General features: G+C 46.4%; 2 protein-coding genes across 7 annotated transcripts in view; one reads left to right on the forward strand and one right to left on the reverse strand.

The window, feature by feature from the left end:
• Positions 1-1,123, forward strand: part of LOC114606569 (tubulin polyglutamylase complex subunit 2-like) — an 11,739-nt gene extending 10,616 nt beyond the window's left edge. For 4 of the 5 annotated variants that reach the window (XM_077936535.1, XM_077936531.1, XM_077936532.1 and 1 more), the window contains one exon: positions 512-896. In XM_077936535.1, the coding sequence (XP_077792661.1) occupies positions 512-751 (240 nt within the window). In that variant the 3' untranslated portion in view covers positions 752-896. Of the gene's footprint in view, positions 1-511 lie in introns of all 5 variants that reach the window. The other variant, XM_077936533.1, reaches the window with a different exon arrangement.
• Positions 867-13,079, reverse strand: LOC114606718 (aquaporin-7-like). Of its 2 annotated transcripts, XM_077936537.1 has the most exons (6): positions 12,978-13,079; positions 9,808-9,934; positions 6,546-6,683; positions 6,180-6,298; positions 5,372-5,589; positions 867-2,797 (listed from the first exon to the last, which is right to left on the reverse strand). In XM_077936537.1, exons 1-6 carry the CDS (start codon positions 13,077-13,079, stop codon positions 2,632-2,634), a joined length of 870 nt encoding a protein of 289 aa, XP_077792663.1. In that variant the 3' UTR covers positions 867-2,631. The 2 variants fall into 2 exon arrangements, with proteins under 2 accessions (XP_077792663.1, XP_077792664.1); XM_077936538.1 differs by lacking the exon at positions 867-2,797 and having other exon boundaries at positions 5,368-5,589.
• Positions 13,080-19,226: the final 6,147 nt, after the last annotated feature.

Genomic DNA, 19,226 nt, shown 5'->3' on the forward strand with positions numbered 1-19,226 from the left:
CAACGAGAGACTCCCTTCACTTCCTCTGTGCCATGCCAAACTTCGTAAACTTCTATCGTGCTGCCTCTTACTTGCCTTTTCTCCTGACCAAAAAGTCCTAGCCTTGGCCACCTTCCTGCATAGGGGATTCGCTCCACCCCCTTGATAATTTTGGAGTTTGGATTTGATATCCCGCTTTATCACTACCCGAAGGAGTCTCAAAGCGGCTAACATTCTCCTTTCCCTTCCTCCCCCACAACAAACACTCTGTGAGGTGGGTGGGGCTGAGAGACTTCAGAGAAGTGTGACCAGCCCAGGGTCACCCAGCAGCTGCATGTGGAGGAGCGGGGAAGCGAACCCGGTTCACCAGATTACGAGTCTACCGCTCTTAACCACTACACCACACTGGCTCTCTCTTGGTTGCCCTTTAACTTTTTCCAGCATCCTTCTCGAGACGAGGCAACCAGAACCACACGCCTGCCCTGCAGTGATTGCTGTTTGCTGCTCCTCACTTTCCCTTCTCCTCTTCCAGCAATGGTTCAACATGTACAAGCCCATCACCGTCAACACGGAGCAGCTCTCTGAGGAGGCCGATTCCTTCGTGAACAAGCTGGACCCAAACAAGGTCTTCCGCAGCAAAAGCAAAACTCCGGTGTTGAAGAAGAAGCTGCCGTCCCAGACGCCCTCCTCCCAGAAGGGCCAGGCGGGGACAGCCCCCAAGAATCCACAGCAGGCCGGAAGCTCCTCAAGGAGACGGGAACCCCAGCCCTGACTGACCTTTGTCCTTTGACCCTGCACCGCCCCACCGTGGCTTCGGTCCACTGCCCTTCCCCCGAGAAAAGGCCTCCTAGTTTGTGGCTGGTGGAGCATCGAATGGGACCAAGATGTATTTATCTTAAAGTATTTATTTAAAAGGCTTTAGGCTCTGGCTGAATTTCCTTTGTGCCAAACGCGACCAGTGGGCTCAGGTTCGACATAGTCCTTCCTTGGAGTGAACGTTGCTAATAATATTGCTAATAATAATTATTATTTATACCCTGCCCGTCCAGCTGGGTTTTCCCAGCCACTCTGGAAGGCTTACAGCACATATAAAAATATAATGAAACATCAAACATTAAAGCTTCCTGATACAGGGCTGCCTTCACATGTCTTCTAAAAGTTGTGTAGTTCTTTATCTCCTTGACATCTGCTGGGAGGGTGTTCCACAGGGTTGGCCCCACCACCGAGAAGGCCCTCTGCCTGCTTCCCTGTAGCCTCACTTCTTGCAGTGAGGGAACCACCAGAGACCTTCAAGAGGAGGACCCCAGTGTCCGGGCTGAGTGATGGGGGTGGAGACGCTCCTTCAGGTATACTAAGCCTGTCTAGGGATCGTAATGCAACGGCTGGCTAAGGGGGATTCCTCCTGGGAATCCCCTTTCCTGTCTAGACTGAGGAGCTAAAGTGCACAAAGGGTGGGAGGAAGCACCCCTCCCCTGGGAAGCATCCTTTGAGCAACCTTTCTATGGCACTGATGGGAGTTGTAGTCCAAAACAGCTAGAAGTGCACCAGACTGAGAGCCAATCACTTTCCAAGTCTTAAACCAAATCACACGTGAATTGTGTCCCAATCGTCCTTGACATGGCGTCAGATGAAAGAAACGCAATCTGCAGTTTGAGCAATTGCGGAAAGAGAGTTTGGCGGTTTGATGTTTGCCGCTGGAACCGTCAAGGGAAGGGGGCAGCCATTGTATGCAGGTGGCCCTGGTTCGTTTGCGAACATCTCTAGTTAAAGGGGAAAGGGTCTGGGAAGGATCTCTGCTGGGGATCTAGTGGCAGTGGCACCAGTCAGGATTGTGGGCTACAGCTCCCGTCATCCCCTGACCTTTGGCCATGCAGGCGGCATCCAGAACACCATCCCAAACTGCCTTGGGGTGAGGTTTTCGTACAATCAGAATTGTAGAGTTGGAAGGGAGCCACAGGTCATCTAGTCCAACCCCCTACAATGCAGGAATCTCAACTAAAGCATCCAACCTCTAAGGAAGGACAGCTTGTAACCTCCTGGGTTTTGAAGAATTTGAATTTGCTTGAAGAGTTAAATGGTAGTGACAGGAAGAGGGTGTTTCTGTGTCTTACAGCAGTGCTTCTCCTTAAGGCGGAGAGCAGGCAGATGCAGCCAGGAGTCTTACACCTGATTGTACGTCATAGCCAAGCCTAGAAATTCTCCTGCATCTTTCCACAATTGTTGCACATAGCTCACAAATTGCACCTGTCTAATTGAGTGCACCGGCGGAGGGTGGTTGGGGCTACTTCTGTCTACAAGGAAAAAACTGGGTCAACCAGTCTATAACAACTGAAAGTACTGAAATGATGGTGTATTTTTCAAGGGCAGCGTCTCACAGCACACCCCTTGAGCATCCCTGCCTAAAGGGATTTTTGCAAGGCTCTTACATGAGCTCACTGGCAGCAGCTGAGTGAGAAGAGCACAGGGCGGGCAGGAACATACACCTTCCAGCCTTCCCTTATTTATCCCCTAAAAAAGTGTCCTCTGTTTATTAGCTAAGAACATTGATATCTGCTTGCACACTCTTGGGCACTGTGGCCACAGCAGACAGCTTTCTGCTATGGATCTGTCCCAAGTCCCAAATTCAGCTTCCGGTTGACGGGAGTCCAGATTTCACAGTCGCTGCTCGACGCTCTCGTCGCCCTCGCAGTCTGGCTTCCTGCACCCATCCAGCCGAGGGCGATTGTGAAAGTCAATGAAGATGTTGTAGATGAAAATTCCAAGGAGGCTTCCCAACATTGGTGCGACCACTGGGACCCACCACCAATTATTTGATGCGCTGGGGGGTGGGGAAGAGAGAAAAGCTGGTTTCATTCGGTTCTAAGAGAAGCCAAAGGGACGCGGGTGGCGCTGTGGGTAAAACCTCAGCGCCTAGGACTTGCCGATCGCATGGTCAGCGGTTCGAATCCCCGCGGCGGAGTGCGCTCCCGTCGTTCGGTCCCAGCGCCTGCCAACCTAGCCGTTCGAAAGCACCCCCAGGTGCAAGTAGATAAATAGGGACCGCTTACTGGTGGGAAGGTAAACGGCGTTTCCGTGTGCGGCTCTGACTCGCCAGAGCAGCGATGTCACGCTGGCCACGTGACCCGGAAGTGTCTCCGGACAGCGCTGGCTCCCGGCCTTTATAGTGAGATGAGCGCACAACCCTAGAGTTTGGCAAGACTGGCCCGTACGGGCAGGGGTACCTTCACCTTTACCTTAAGAGAAGCCAAGAGCAGAAATAGAGCTCAGCTGCTTCTTTGACAGCACCACCGGGGCCCACGTCGTTCTTTGTAGACCTGGTGGCAGTATTCAAAAGAATCTGGTCCAGGGATGGGCAAGCTGTGTCCCTCTTGTTGCTGGATGGTGGCTACAGGTGACAACCATTTTGAGCAGAGGTTCCCTTCCTGACCCCCATGGGTGTCAGTGGAGCACTCATAAGCCCGTTCTGCCCCATATTGGGGCCTCTTCCAAGTCGGGAGCAGTGTGTGTGTGTGTGTGTGTGTGTGTGTGTGTAATCATGCATCTATCGGACCCACACAAAATGGTTTCTGCCCGTTTCTTCCCCATCCTTGAACTAGACCATCACTTGCCCCTCAATCACGTCCATCACAAATCAGCCTTCCTTTAACGCAAGGGTTGCCCCTCTAGAGGTTGTTGGAGTGCAACTCCCATCATACGTGGCTGAGCGGTCTTCAAGGGCAGCCCCAACTAAAGCGTTGCAGCAATCCAGTCTGGAAGTTACCAGAGCATGGAGAGCAATGGCCAAGGCATAGCTGTCCCAAAGGGGTTCCAGCTGAGCTAGGGGGACGGGAGAGTGCTCCTTGCCATCAAGACCACCTGAGCCTCTGCTGACAGTGTTGAATCCAGTTGTACGCCTATGTTGCTCCTTCGGGGGGGGGGGGGAGTGCAACCTCATCCAGAACTGGCAGCCTCCCACTCTGCATCCCCAATTACACAAAACAGGATTCAGATTCAGTTTATTGGCCCATCCTGCTTCCAAGCATTGCATCAAGTTCAGGAGACCTGCTTCCACCCACAGCTCTTTTATACTCTCATTATGTACTTTTGAAAGGGGGAAATCCTAGGTACACCACCTTGAATTCCTTGGAGAGGAGGTAGGGTGCACATCAAAAGCACCTTTTGTACTCTTACTCCAGTCCTTAACAAATGTGATAGCTCAATCCACGACCTAACATCTCAAATTTCACCTAACGTTGGGCGAGGAGGTCCAGACCTACCTTCGTATCCACAAGAGCTATCAACCAATTTGTTTCAATTAATCTGTATTTAAATACAGTGGTACCTCGGGTTACATACGCTTCAGGTTACATACGCTTCAGGTTACAGACTCCCCTAACCCAGAAATAGTGCTTCAGGTTAAGAACTTTGCTTCAGGATGAGAACAGAAATTGTGCTACGGCAGCGCGGCGGGAGGAGGAGGCGGCCCCATTAGCTAAAGTGGTCTTCAGGTTAAGATCAGTTTCAGGTTAAGTACAGACCTCCGGAACGAATGAAGTACTTAACCCGAGGTACCACTGTAAGTGGTTGTTGCCCACCCTGTACCTGATGGGCAGAGCAAACCAGGAATAATAAGAAAAAAATGTTCAGTAATCAAATGTAATCAATCCATGCAAATAAGGGGGGCAGAAACTGTGGGGATCTGCAATATTCACCTAGGAGACACCTGCCTTGTGAGTAGCACATGTGAACAAGATCTAGGGGTCTTAGTAGATCACAAGCTTAACATGAGTCAATGGTGATGCAGCAGCAAAGAAGGCTAATGCTATTCTAGGCTGTATCAACAGAAGTATAGTGTCCCGATCACAGGAAGAGGACCACTCTATTCTGCCTTGGTCAGACCACACCTGGAGTACTTTGTCCAGTTCTGGGCAGCACAATTTAAGGTGGATATTGACAAGCTGGAATGTGTGCAGAAGATCATCAAGGGTCTGGAAACCAAGCCTGGTGAGGAATAGTTGAAGGAACTGGGTACGTTTAACCTGGGAAAGGAGACCGGGAGGAGATATGATAGCCATCTTCAAATATCTAAAGGGCTGTCACAGGGAAGGTGGACCTATCTTGGTTTCTCCTGCTCTGGAGCGTAAGACATGAACCAGTGACTTTAAGTTACAAGGAAGGAGATTCCAATGAAAACTTAGGAAGAACTTTCTGACAGTAAGAGCTGTTCAGTAGTAGAACAAACTCCCTCGTAAGGTGGTGAACTCTCCTTCCTTGGAGGTTTTCAAGCAGAGGTTGGCTGGCCACCTGTCCTGGATGCTTTAGTTGAGATTCCTACATTGCAGGGGGGTGGATTAGATGACGCGCAGGGTCGCTTCCCACTCCTATGATTCTGTGGTAGAGAAAAGGAACTCACTTGAAGACCTCCAGCCCCCATCCAGCAACGGCTGTGAAGATCCTTGGTGGCAAGTCTCTGGAAGGGTTGATGGCGTAGCCTGTGTTCATCCCCAAGGACATGCCGATGACCGCAACCAGCAGCCCAACACTCAAGGCATGGGTGCCTGGAAGAGCACCCGCATTCTTCAGGTCGTTGATGGCGAGGATTCCAATCATTAGCACAGCTGTAGTGATGAACTGCGGGGATGAGGCCAGGAAGGAAGGAAGGAAGGATGAAATCAAAGATGGCAGCCCAGAGGCAGAAGAGGCCACTCCCAAACAAGGTGGCGCAAAGTCCGGTGTGGGGACCAATGGGGAACAGTCATTACAATCCCTTTCCCTTGCTTGCTTAACTCTTAACCCACCTGAGGCAGACACCAAAATGGCGTCCCCCTTCCCTGCCAGGGAAGAAGTGGTGAAGGAAGAAGGCAGGAAGAAAGATTGACATCAGGATCCGCTGCCCCAGTGGATCCTGCCGCCTGAGGCAGTCACCTCACCTTACCTCCTGGCTGGGCCGACCCTGTCTTAACCCCCTGCATTCTGAAGACTGATTGGGTACAGATGTACCCATATGAGGACAATTATTATCTTAGCATTTCAGTGTGGTCAAAGCTCTCCGTGTCTATTATCTAGAAGCCATAGAATGACTCCCTATGAGTTTTAACTGCTTTCCCTATTAATCCTACTGTTTAATTCTTTTAGCAAACCACTTTGTTTTTTTAAGTATATAACAAGAAGTATATAACTTTAATGAACTAAATAAATAAAGGCAATCCTGGTGCACCAACCTCATTTATAAATCCGCCCAAAGTCGACATGTATGGAGACGGATAGGTGGCAAAGATGTTTGCCGTGCCAGTGGGTCCTCCAACGCTCAGGGTCCCCCCGGTATAATCCATCAGGGCCTCTGAAAGGGAAGCAACCAGATTACACAGTTCAACAGCAAAAGCACAAGTTGGAGAGGCTACAAGTGGACTTTTTGATCAAACCACTCTGCCCTTGCACGGACCCACAATGTGTGTGTGTGTGTTTATGAGAGAGAAGGGTGTTCGTGTGTCACTGAAACAACCAAAAAACCAGGTAGTTCTTCTTTCTCCCCAGCTATTCTAGTGGCTTTGTGAGGGGTTGGGGGGGGGTCAAGGGAAGTAGCATACCATAATACAGTGAAAACGTCGTAGCAGAAGCCAAGAAGGATCCCACGAACTGGCCAATCACATACACCGGAAGCTTGTACCATGGCAGATTCCCCACGACACAGTTTGCAAATGTAATTGCTGCGTTCATGTGAGCACCTTCCAGGGGCAAAAGAAATGGCAGGAATGCGAGAGTAAATGATGATAATAGTAGTAGTAATAGTAGCAATTACAGCATTTGCAAGCCACCCCTCCACCTTGCCAATTCTTAGAAGGGCTATCTTTGCAAAAACAAAACCACAACGAAGACCAATTCTGAGAGCGTTTGCTAAAAACACAACATAGGGAAATGCTAAGTGATGGGAAAGCCAAAGGAGCACTTTCTCTTTTTTGGCTGTTTCCCTTTTCATTTAGATTAGTTTGTTTTTTATGGTATTGTATGCTGAACATTTTCAATAAAAAATAAAACAATTAAAAAAGCAAAACAAGCCAGTTCCGCACTTCTATTCCACCCCCTCAGCTGCTGGAGGCAAGTCTCAGCAAGGTGGTCCCCAGATTATGGAAGATGGAAGTTGTTCTACGCATCATGGAATGGGTGTTGGGATCTGCTTCTTAATCCTGAGAACCGTGGTTCTGTGAGTGTAGAGATAACCTCAAGGTTGCGTCAAGGCTGAATCTGTACGTTTCTAGATCTCCGGTGTGTGGAAGTTCTCCAGATCCTTTACAGAAATCAGTATAAAACAGGGATGTAACACAAAGATGAAAACAGCTTTCCTCAAGCTTGTGCCCAGATTATGGGTGCCCAATGACAACCACGACATAACGTGACATCATGACATCGTCTACATCCGGTTTCTTCTGGAAGTCACTTCCAAGACTTCATAGGGCCTTTGAGGTTGCGTCGGAGCCTCACAGTGTGGGTGCTGAGCACCCACACACAAAAACTGTGAGTGCCCTGACACTGAAGGCCCCCTAGAGTTTGTACCAGTGCTCATGCCCTCCAGTGCTTTGGGTCTACAGCTGTATAAATGACTAAGAAGGTAAGAAGAACCCTGCTGGATCACTTGCCCGTCTAGTCCAGCACCCTCTTTCACAGTGACCAATCACAGTGACCTTGCGGTTTCCAGAAACTGCAGTTCAGAAGCATTGCTTCCTCCAGCTGCAGAGGCAGCACATAAGCATCATGACTAGTAGCTGTTAACGGAGAAATCTGAGGGCTCCCTTGGACAAAAAACAAGGACACCAGCCAGGAATACCAGAGCAAAACAACAGCCAGTAGGCTTGGTCTTTATTGAAGACTGTCGCGACAGGACTCCCACCTGCCACCAGGTGGAACAAGATGGAAGCCCCAAACAAAAGAGCCCACAATCTTTTATTAGCTACTAATCCCCATGTTACACCCCCCCCAAACTACATCACTCATACATCATGGTTACATCATGAAAGGGGAGGTCTGGTGGCAGTAATCTGAGCATCTTGGACCCTGCCCCATGGTTCTCCTTGCCCTCCACCAAACACCCATCAAGTGTAACAAAAGAGATATTTACATTTCCCTGTTTCCCAGCCAAGTTAATCACGCCCTTTTGTCTTCATCTGGGTTTGTTATTTCTGGAATGGCTACCTGTCTGGCACTCAGGTATTAGGAGGCCAGGAATTATCACTCAGGCTGAGTAGCTGAGCTCACATATGAATTTCTGAAGTTTTCCCTGTGAGCCAGTTCAGAGACACATTTATCAGGGATTTTTTACCTTTGGTACAGTGCAGCAGAGGCCCTTTGAATAGATGGGAAGAAACTGTGATGAAGTGTTTTGTGGGGACAAATCACAAAAGTCACAAAAGTGATTGTGGTGGTTTTGGTAGTGGGCTGCACGTGCATGATATCTGCTGGAGGGGCAACCCCCCCCCCCAACCTATACATACATTCCTGCAACATAGCCATCGATTGCCCTCTTGTCCTCCATGAACTTGTCTAATGCTCTCTTGGAGCCATCTATGTTGGTGGCCGTCACTGCCTCCTGCAGGAGAGAGTTCCACACTTTCCTTTATCTGTCCCAAACAAGCTTCCTTCAATGTCCATGAGTTCAAGTGCCATGAAAGAGGGGTAAAAACTTTTCTCGAAGAGGTAAAATCAGTTATAACTAAATGGGCACAAGATGTAGGTCACAACGTTATGATGGAAGATTGGGTTAAATTATGGAAAACTGACTTAAAATTTACAGATTGTTCCCTATTGAAGGAGAATTACATGAAGATGATGTACAGATAGTACACAACACCAGTGCAGTTAGGGAAAATGTACAGAACTAGTTCAAATATATATTAGAAGTGTAAAGAAAAGGAGGGGACATTTTATCATATGTGGTGGGATTGTAAGGTAATTAAAAAAAATTGGGAAATGATATACAACGAATTGAAGAAAATGTTCCATTTAACATTTGTTTAAAAACCCGAGGCATTTTTGTTGGGGATTGTAGGGAAAGACCTGCCAAAAAAGTTGAAAAACATCTTCATGTATGCTACAACAGCCGCGAGAGTTCTGGTAGCACAAGGATGGAAGACTGAAGAAACCCCAACTAAAGAATCATGGCAAGAAAAATTGATGGACTATGCAGAACTGGTAAAACTGACATATAAGCTATGGGACAAGGATAACTGTGACTTTAAGGATGAATGGGAACCCTTTACAAAGTATCTGAAGACGCAACAAAGCGAACTGGACTCCTTGGCAGGTTTTGAATAAACATTCACAAACTTTTTATTGATAATAATCATCTAAATAGTTTGAGGATCTATACAACTTTGTAACATGCAGAAAACAGCAGTCTCAGAGAAACCAAAAACTGGAACTGAGGGAAGTCGGGGGGCGGGGATGGGTGGGTTTTGTGTGGGAGTGGGGAGGGAGGAAAAATGGGGGGGGGGGACAAGGATAATATGTTTTTGGATAATATGTCTTGTTATAATTTTGAATAAAAAACAAAAAACCCAAAAACTTTTCTCTATCTGCTTTCTCCTGGGCTAGGTTTTGTAGTCTAAAACCTCTGAAGGGCACCAGGTTGGGGAAGCCTGCAGTAAAAGCATCCCGGCAGAAAATGTTATGAAACACAGAACCTCTCTGGAACAGCAAAAGGAAAGAAGGAGAAGCACTAAGATAATATAGAAATCAACCTTTTAGAAACTAGCAAGGGGTGGATTAAAGCAATTTATGTCCAGATCTAAACGGATTGAAACTGCACAGTTGGAATTAAAAGGGAGATCTTCCAGGCACATTATCTACCACACTCACCTGAGATTCCACCAGCTACGTGAATTCCCAACATGACACCGAATCCAAATCCCAGATTGATGCTCAGAAAGTCCCCAAAGCTATTCTTTCCTATTACCACCTGGGCAACAGAGCCCTGTCCAATAACCTGTGGGGGAAGGGGGAAGAAGAGAGACCCGTATGTGTCAAGGTATCCATCGTCATGGTAGCAGGACATCACCGGTGCAAAGATCACCGGTGTTGAAGCGATGATTTTTCAGCTTCAACTTCATTGGACTGGTCAAGTTGTACTGATGCCTGATTATCGTCTTCCAAAGCAACTACTCTATTCACAATTTAAGAATGGAAAGTGAAATAATGGTCGTCAACAAAAGAGGTTTAAAGACACTCTCAAAGCAAATCTTTAAAAATGTAGTATAGGCACTGATAACTGGGAAACACTGTCCTGCGCTCCAGTTGGAGAACAGCCTTTACCAAAGGTGTCATGGGGCTTTGAAGACGCTCAAACTCAGGATGAAAGGGAGAAACGTGCTAAGAGGAAGACATGCTATGCAAACTCTCACTGTGATTAACTCCTGCCCAGAAACCAATGTCCCCACTGTGGAAGGACGTGTGGATCCAGAATTGGCCTCCACAGTCACTTACGGACTCACTGTTAAAACCATGTTCATGGAAGACATATATATATATATATATATATATATATATATATATATATATATATATATTTGCTTTCGTAGATTTTCACGGGTACAGGAATGCAGGTTTTGGTGTCCTCGGGTGTCTTCCCGTGTAAAAGTTGGGGTGTCTAGGCGACGTTTCGACGAGGTCTCACTCGTCATCTTCAGGCTGGTGCTTTCGGCTTCTTGTTACTGGAACAGAGCAGGATCTCAGTGTTTGAGTTCCTATAAATACTGTTGAGGAGGTGTGGTGTATAGCCTCCAATGTTCTGGGCAGAGAGGAAGTTCCCAGGCTAGTGTGCCTTTTCTTCTTTTGTTCCTTAATTGCTTGAGGGATATCTTGAGTGATTTCTTGAGTGATATCCTGAGTACCACTTCCAGTTCCAAACTCCTTCCAGTTCATAGAAACAATAAAGAAGCAAAACCTACATCCCAATGACCTACTTGTGAGCTTCGATGTTGTATCTCTCTTCACACAAGTGCCCATTAATGAAGCCTTGACAGCCATTCAAAACAAATACAATCCCCCCGAATACATCTTGGACCTGACCAACCACTGCCTAACCAACACGTACTTCATCCACAATGGACAAAGATACAAACAGATAGAAGGAGCACCTATGGGATCTCCCCTCTCACCGGTCATCGCAAACCTGTACATGGAACACTTTGAAACCAATGCTTTAGACAAGTCAGAACACAAACCCAAACTTTGGCTCAGATATGTTGACGACACCTTTGTAATTTGGCCACACGGGAAGGAAAAACTGGACAGCTTCCTCACACATCTCAACAGCCTACACCCCAAAATACAATTCACTATGGAAATAGAAGCCAACAACCAACTTCCCTTCCTTGACGTCCTAATCTACAAAAAACCTGATGGCTCCCTAGGACACACTATCTACCGGAAAAAAACACACACCAACCGCTACTTACATGCACAATCACACCACCACCCTGCACAAATAAACTCCGTAGCCAAGACTCTCATCTCCAGAACCAAACGCCTGGCTGACAAAGACCACTTGACAACTGAGTTACAGAATCTCTCAAATGTGTTAATTGCCAATGGATACCAGCAAAACAGGGTTACGAAGCTAATCCAAAAAGAAACACCCCCCAAAAACCAAGACACAGAAGAAAACAATGGCATGGCCCTCCTTCCTTATATCAAGGGCACTACAGATAAAATTAGCAAAATCCTCCATAAACACAATATCAAAACAGCCTTTTGCGCCAACCAAAAAATAGCCAATATCCTCAGAAACCCCAAGGATAAAATCCAGTTGGAAAACCAAGGGGTCTATGAAATACCCTGCAAAGTCTGCCCAGCCACGTACATTGGACAAACAAACAGACGAATAAATGCACGTATCGCAGAACACAAGAATGCCGTCAAAAAAGAAGAAAAAACTTCCTCTCTTTTCCAACACATGAAAGAAACAGGACACGAAATTAATTTTGCAGATTCCAAATTGCTCTCTAACATGGAACATCACCACAAGAGAATAATCATGGAAGCCATCGAGATAGAGAAACACCCTCACAACATGAACAAGCGTGACGACACATCCCGCTTGCCAGACATCTGGAAATTAGCCCTCCCCACAAAAACTGACACCAGATCCAGAGGCACACAGAACGCCATCACCAATCAACCACACCAGACCCAAACCCAGACCCTCTCCACAGATAAATTACAGACACCATCCAGTAGCCAAACCATGGTGGCACCTCCGGATGCTGCACCCCCCTGCAATCCCTACACAGATCTGGCTGGCACAGGCCACAAAACCACAGCTCGCCCCTATACACGAAGCCAAGCCAGAGCACAACTAAGTGCAGTACAGCCATCTTCTCAGAAAAACTCTTCACAAAGTTCAAGAGGTCAAGACACAAAGGCTTTAGCAACTAATCCACACCTAATGACCCACCTAAGTGGTACTCAGGATATCACTCAAGAAATCACTCAAGATATCCCTCAAGCAATTAAGGAACAAAAGAAGAAAAGGCACACTAGCCTGGGAACTTCCTCTCTGCCCAGAACATTGGAGGCTATACACCACACCTCCTCAACAGTATTTATAGGAACTCAAACACTGAGATCCTGCTCTGTTCCAGTAACAAGAAGCCGAAAGCACCAGCCTGAAGATGACGAGTGAGACCTCGTCGAAACGTCGCCTAGACACCCCAACTTTTACACGGGAAGACACCCGAGGACACCAAAACCTGCATATATATATATATATATATATATATATATATATATATATATATATATTATTAGTTCTTTAACATATCATTTTTAACAATAATTAAACATACTTTTACATCTTATTCAATTTTTTTGACTTCCATCAGTCCTGTCTGAAAATTCTCCAGTCTAATCACTTAGTATGCATTTCTTATTTTCCCTCTTACATTTCAAACTCATAACCAATTTCTCTATCTTTTTCTACTTTGTAACACTTCGTATATTTCTCCGTACAAAACTTCTTTTAGACCTACTAGTGTAATTTGTTGATTGCAGTTGCTCTTCAAATAATTCATATACTTCTTCCAATCTTCTGTAAATCTCTGGTCCCGCAGGTTTCGAATCCTTCCTGTCATTTTGTCCAGTTCTGCACACTCCATTAACATGGGAAACAATCTTACTTGGCTATGAGGGATTGCCAAAGAAGAGCTCTAACCCACTGAGCTGTCCAGGCTGACATCAATGTATGACATTTACAGACCACCCTTTCTTCCAAGGAGCTCAGGCCGTGAACATGGTTCTCCTCCTCATCCCCACAACACTCCCGTAAGGCTGAGAGACTGGCCTGACGTCACCCAATGAGCTTCGTGGCTGAGTGGGGATGTGAAACCTGGTCTCCCAGGTCAAAAGCATATTATTTTCCTTCCAGATTCTAATGCCACTATCCCTGCCTAATCCCCAAGTGTCTAATACTGAAGTTAATAGTGATGGTAATGGATTAAACAGCCCTTGGAATAATAATACGATATTTTTAGCCAGTTAGATGCTTAAAAAAATAAAAATGGCATTGCATGAGCTGTTCTTGAAGAAATCTTCCTCATTAAGTTGGGCGTAATGGTGCTTTTATCAGATGCTTCCTCCAAATCATGACACAATGGGTTCCAATCCATAACCAGTTAATACAACCAGATACCTAATGCAAATTAAGTTCAGTACAAAATGTCCTCCCCCGTTTTCTCCCATAATATCATCTTTGAGTCGGGTTGTTGTTTGCTATTCCAAATATACTCTTTAGCATATGAAAGGTTTGCTGATCTTCAGGTGGATCACTAAACATGGTTAATGAGCAGTGCTCAGGTCGGCGGGTCACAGCCTGTGTGTGGGAGACACTGATCCTTTGTGTCCAGAACAAGGGGTGGAGATGACCGTTGCCGACTCTGTATGCCTTTAAAGCACCTTTGAAGCCTATCCTTTCCCTCAAAGAATTCTGGGCCCTGTAGTTTGCCCCTCACAAAGTGACAGTTCTCAGCAACCTTTAACAAACTACAGTACAGCGGTACCTCAGGTTACAGATGCTTCAGGTTACAGACTCCGCTAACCCAGAAATAGTACCTTGGGTTAAGAACTTTGCTTCAGGATGAGAACAGAAATCGCGTGGCAGCGGCAGCAGGAGGCCCTATTAACTAAAGTGGTGCTTCAGGTTAAGAACAGTTTCAGGTTAAGGACGGACCTCCAGAACAAATTAAGTTTTTAACCCAAGGTACCACTGTATCCAGAATTCTTTGAGCGGAGGGGAATGTTCTTTGAATGTGCTTTAAAGATATAGTTGGCACACACAACACTGCAGTGTTCAGGGAGGGGGAGGGACACATTTCTGTGTCTAGTGTATGTGTATATTTGCAGGAACTTGTCTGTGCTTTATAAGGGATAAAGTTCTATCACTTCTGCAGCCAGCAAATCTTGCTTAAAAACATAGCATTAAAATTTACAGAAGTCCACTAGGGGGCAGTGTGATAGCAAACAGCAAGCACTTTTTCTGAAGCGCTGGATTACCTGATAAAGACCACTTTATCTATCATGGGCATTCAGTTTTGGAAGATTTGTTCCTTCTTTGCATAGTATTTGCATTGCTAATTCTGGAGTTCTGGATTGTTCTTGCTCCTTATTAAATAGTATCCATCTTAATTCCCTCCACACCCACCCTGCTCAAAGTTTTATCACTGATTTACGATGGACATAAACACTTCAAAAGCTGCATGCTGCTTTCTGGCTGAAAAAAAGAATGTTTACTATGCACAGAGCAAAGTAATAATGCTAGCCAATGGCAGTGGGGAGCAAAAGTCCAGACCTTTGACCCCTCGAGGTTTTCAGCCGGGCCTCCAGAAGCATGACCAATGCCCAAGGCGTCCTCTCCAGCCTTCAATGTGATTTTTGGGGAAGATGGATCTCCTTGACAGCTGCCATTCAGAGGATGAACAGGGCTGTTCCACACTAACACACATTGCAGGCTGCTGACATTTGGGGAGAAAGATGCTAGAAATTGCCCAGAGAGACTCCTCCACCTTCCTGGCCCAGCTGAGTCTCTGTGCTGTCCAGCTGGAAGAGGATGCAGAATCTGTGGAGTTGGGTCCCTCTTTGAAACAGAAATTCCCCCTGATCCTTTGCAAGGCCCTGAATCCTTCAGGACTGCCTGCAGCATTGCACCTGCTTCCTCTAGGGATGCACTGGGGTGTTAGGCAGTCGGTTTTTCTGCCCCACCTGAGGGGCGTAGGAAGGTGATGGGCTGCATGTCCATGGAGAATGTGGTTCTGCCCAATTCTGAATTTATCGGGTTAACCACAAAAGAAGGAAAATCCGTATTAAATGGTGGGGAAGTGTGGGCTGGCATTTTGATGAGGGCAGAAAAATCTGGATGATGATAATAATAATAATAATAATAATAATAATAATAATAATAATAATAATAGATAATTGGTGTTATGTATTGAGTTGAATAGGATCCAAAATGCAGCAGTCTGATTGGTCCACAGGAGCCACCCAATCCAGCTCCAGGTGGAAGTGAATCCGCAACCTGATTGGCCTACAGGAGAATCCCAGAATTAGCCAATCACGTGGGGCCCATTGTGTAAATAATGTATATAAAGCAGACATTCTGGGGGAACTATGAGCTGAATAAAGAGCATGAAATCCACTCCGAGTATATTTCAGGCTCTTTGTTGGAAAAACCCTGGAGAGCTACTGCAGGTCAGTGTGGACAGTGTTGGAATTCTGCCTGGGTCAGAGGAATGTGCCACAGCGTAGGCACCGGCAGATATTCCTGTCGACCTCCCCGCGTCTCCACTCTGCTGATAAGCAGGCGAGGTCCCGGCGATTCTTCTCAGATGTGTGAGAGGAACACACCGTTCTTCCTCTCTCCCCTTTGGTGTCCCCCAGGGAGGGGAAAGAAGCAGACAGAAAACTATTTACATCCTTTATTTCTGCCTCTTATATCAGTACAGAGAATCATGTCTGCACTCAACAACAGTAAGAAGAAACTCCACCCATGTACTTCCAGTACGGGTCATATGACACACACACTGAGCTAACATCCGGTGCTCAGTACAGAATGGACTGCCCCTTTGTTCCCATGGCAACAGTCACAAACATCCTGTCTGGCTTTCCAGCCACAAGCAGCTGACTGAGCTGCTGGAGTCTTTGCTTGCTGCAGCATTGGTGCTTTATGGTAACATACTCCCCCTAAAGTATCAATGCGTGCTGCGAGCAAAGCGTCATCCAGAGAAGAAAACAAACAGTTGTTATAGTTATAACATTCCCCTGTTGTTTCAGTTCCACCCTTGGAACTACCCGCCACTGGTTTAACCAATGTACCTCTCTGGTTGTGTGACTTCGCATTACCTTGGTTAACAACTCTCTGTTGTGCCTTTGTCTCTGACTCAGACACAGCTTCAATCTGTCCTTGGTCGTTTACAACAGCAACATATGCAAGGTTAGCAAACTCCTTTGAATACCTCTTGGGTGGTACACCCTTCGTTGCTCTCTCAGACCTACGTGAGAGTTGCTGCTCTTCTCTGCTTTCTGGTTTAGCCTCTGAACTCTCTGGAGAACCAGTACTAAGCTTAATCAGTGGTTCATCCTCCTCTTCTGAGGGTCTAGTCATTATTTGAGATTTCCTCTCAATGACTGTGACAACTGAGCTGTCTGAGCTATCGCTGTCATCATCAGTACTACTGAACTCAATAAGATCAAACTCATCTCCATCATCATCATTGTCCTCTGTGGGAAAAGTGTGAACAATCACTCTCTCCTGTTCAGGAGCACTCTCTAGAAATTTTGTGAGAATCACCTGACCAGATTCAGACAAAATTACTCTGTAGAGACCTTTTTCATAACCTACGAAAATGCCTCTGGCATTTTTAACCCCACCTGGAGCTTCTGTTCTGACCTGAGACCCGAAAACCTTAAAATAGGCAACAGAAGGTTTTCTATTAAACAGCTTCTCAAAAGGAGAACATCCCAACTCTGTTGAGACTTTTCTCAACCACACATGAAGATAGGACGCTAGCGACTCGGCCCAATATTCATGTGGTAAATGTGAACTAAGCAATTGTGCATGCATCCCCTTTTGCAATTCTTTGTTCACCCTAACACAGACACATTTCTTCCATGCTTCTTCGGAACTAGCAAGTTTGTGTCTTATCCCTTTTCCATCCAGGAACCTCTGGAACTTCTGTAACAGAAAAACTGGCTTGTCATCTGTGAAAAGACAATCAATGTTAGCATCATGCATACTTTTAACCTTGTCACAAAACTCTTTAAACCTTTCTAAGGCTTCTTTTGGTTTCTCCATCAAATAAACCCAAGAATAATTAGTGAAACAATCAACACACACAAGGTAATATTTTGCACTGCCCCTAGATGGTTCTAGAGGACCAATCACATCAGCATACACCTGCTGAAAAGCTCTGTCGACCTTCTTGGCCACCTTCTTGGTGTCCTCTTTGTTGTTGGTCAGATCTGCAAGAGAAATTTCGTTAGAATCAGAAGTATTACATTTCATGTAATCACTTTGATCAAAAGTCAACAAATACAGTCCATCTTTCTCTTTGGCAGTAAGAAACAGTTCTCCATCTTTGTAGATCTTGCATCTTTTAGCATCATAGTACAGTTTTAGTCCCTTCTTAGCAATCTGCGAAGCACTCAGCAGACTAAACTTCAACTCCGGAACCAAATAAACATTGCTTATAGTCAAGTTCAGACTCTCAAGATACACAGTTCCAATTCCGGTCGCTTCCAGCTCTTGACCGTTGGCTTGTTTCACAGTGAAGCTTTGCTTCTTCAACGTCGAAAACAGTTCTCTGTGTGGGCAGAGATGCTTCGTTGCACCAGTGTCGATTATGAACGCGTTCCCAACATCTGGCGTGGTTCCTTTCGCCATCATAGCCTTTGCAGGTTTCACCTGGCACTTGTTACGGCTTTTGCTTGACGCCTCAGGCTTCGTAGAGCTGTTCTTGGCTCCTTTTGACTGTCGCGGCTTCCTACAGTTCCGCTGTAGATGCCCAGTCTGTCCACAATTGTAGCATCGGACAGCGCTCAATGCTACAGCATGCTCTCCAGTAGCATCAGCAGTGGGAAGATTTGAACTCTGTTCTTGCCTCCCCCTGTCCTTCACTTCCAGTGCAGCAAGTCTGTCGTGTTCATTCAGGACCACCGCACAGACTCTCTCCGCGGTCAGGTCTTGAGCCGGTAGGGAACCAAGCTGACTGGCAACAACCTTATAAGTCCGGTTCAGGCTGTTTATCATCATGAAGCAAAACACTTCCTCCTGTAGACGGAAATTGCGTTCCACCATCTGTTGACGCAGAAACTTCATTTCTGTCAGGTGCGCTTGAACATCTCCATCAGGCGCAAGCCTCAAATTGGTCAACTTCTCAAAATACAGCAACGCTGAAGAACCGGCATCTCTCTGATGCGTTGTACGCAGCGTATCCTAAACCTCTTTCGCATTTTCTAAATGCTGGATATGCACAAGCTGCGAGTCTGACACACACAGAATTATAGCCATTCTGGCCTTCACATTCTGTGACTCCCAAGCACGCGTTGGTGCTGCAGGGATGGGGTTCTCAATCACCTCAAACAGTCTCTGATTCTGCAGCAGGGCCTTCATCTTTACAGACCAAGATGCATAATTGTCATTGGTCAGGAGGGGTGGAGAAGGCAAGCCTCCCCCCTTCTTGGCATCCATTTTGAGTCCTTGCATTAACTCTCAAACACAAGCCTCTAAAATCCAATAGCTGGCTTGTTTACACTCTTGACACCTGGCAGCTCTGACACTGGCTGCGTTGGAAAGTCCCTTCCATCAGTTCGTGAGGGCCTAGTCATAACAAAGCTTTGTTTTCGCCTCTCTGAGGCATAGACTGACTGTCCAGCCCTCTCGAGTAACTTTCCATTCCTCCTTCACTGAAGGACATTGCTTAGCAACAGCGCATACCTCTCCTCGGACAGGAAACCACAAGAATGCCTGGAATGCAGGCCTCTTCTAAGTTGGAGCTGCTTTCCCACACACGCTCTCCGTGAAGCAGAGAATGAATCAATCTGCATTCACACTTTTAAGCCCTTAAAATCTCATACCTTGGGCATCGTGGCTGTCAGCTTCTTCTGGTCAGCTTCTGGCTGCAGAGGATCAGCCTCTCCCATCAGGCTTCCATGGAGCAATGTAAACAGTAGCTCTGCTACTCTTGATGCAGACTCCCATGGATCGAAGAAAACAGCAACCGGCATCTGCT

Source organism: Podarcis muralis, chromosome 11 (genome assembly GCF_964188315.1).
Source record: "Podarcis muralis chromosome 11, rPodMur119.hap1.1, whole genome shotgun sequence".
NCBI lineage: Eukaryota > Metazoa > Chordata > Lepidosauria > Squamata > Lacertidae > Podarcis > Podarcis muralis.

Excerpts from the sequence above, each read along its gene's own strand:
- LOC114606718 (XM_077936537.1), bottom strand. The coding sequence starts at position 13,079 with ATGACAGGAAGGATTCGAAACCTGCGGGACCAGAGATTTACAGAAGAT. Across the intron at positions 9,935-12,977 it reads GCAATCAACAAATTACACTA|GTTATTGGACAGGGCTCTGT; the intron begins GTAGGTCTAAAA and ends CTTCCCCCACAG. Across the intron at positions 2,798-5,371 it reads TGGGGGCTGGAGGTCTTCAA|CGCATCAAATAATTGGTGGT; the intron begins GTGAGTTCCTTT and ends CCCACCCCCCAG.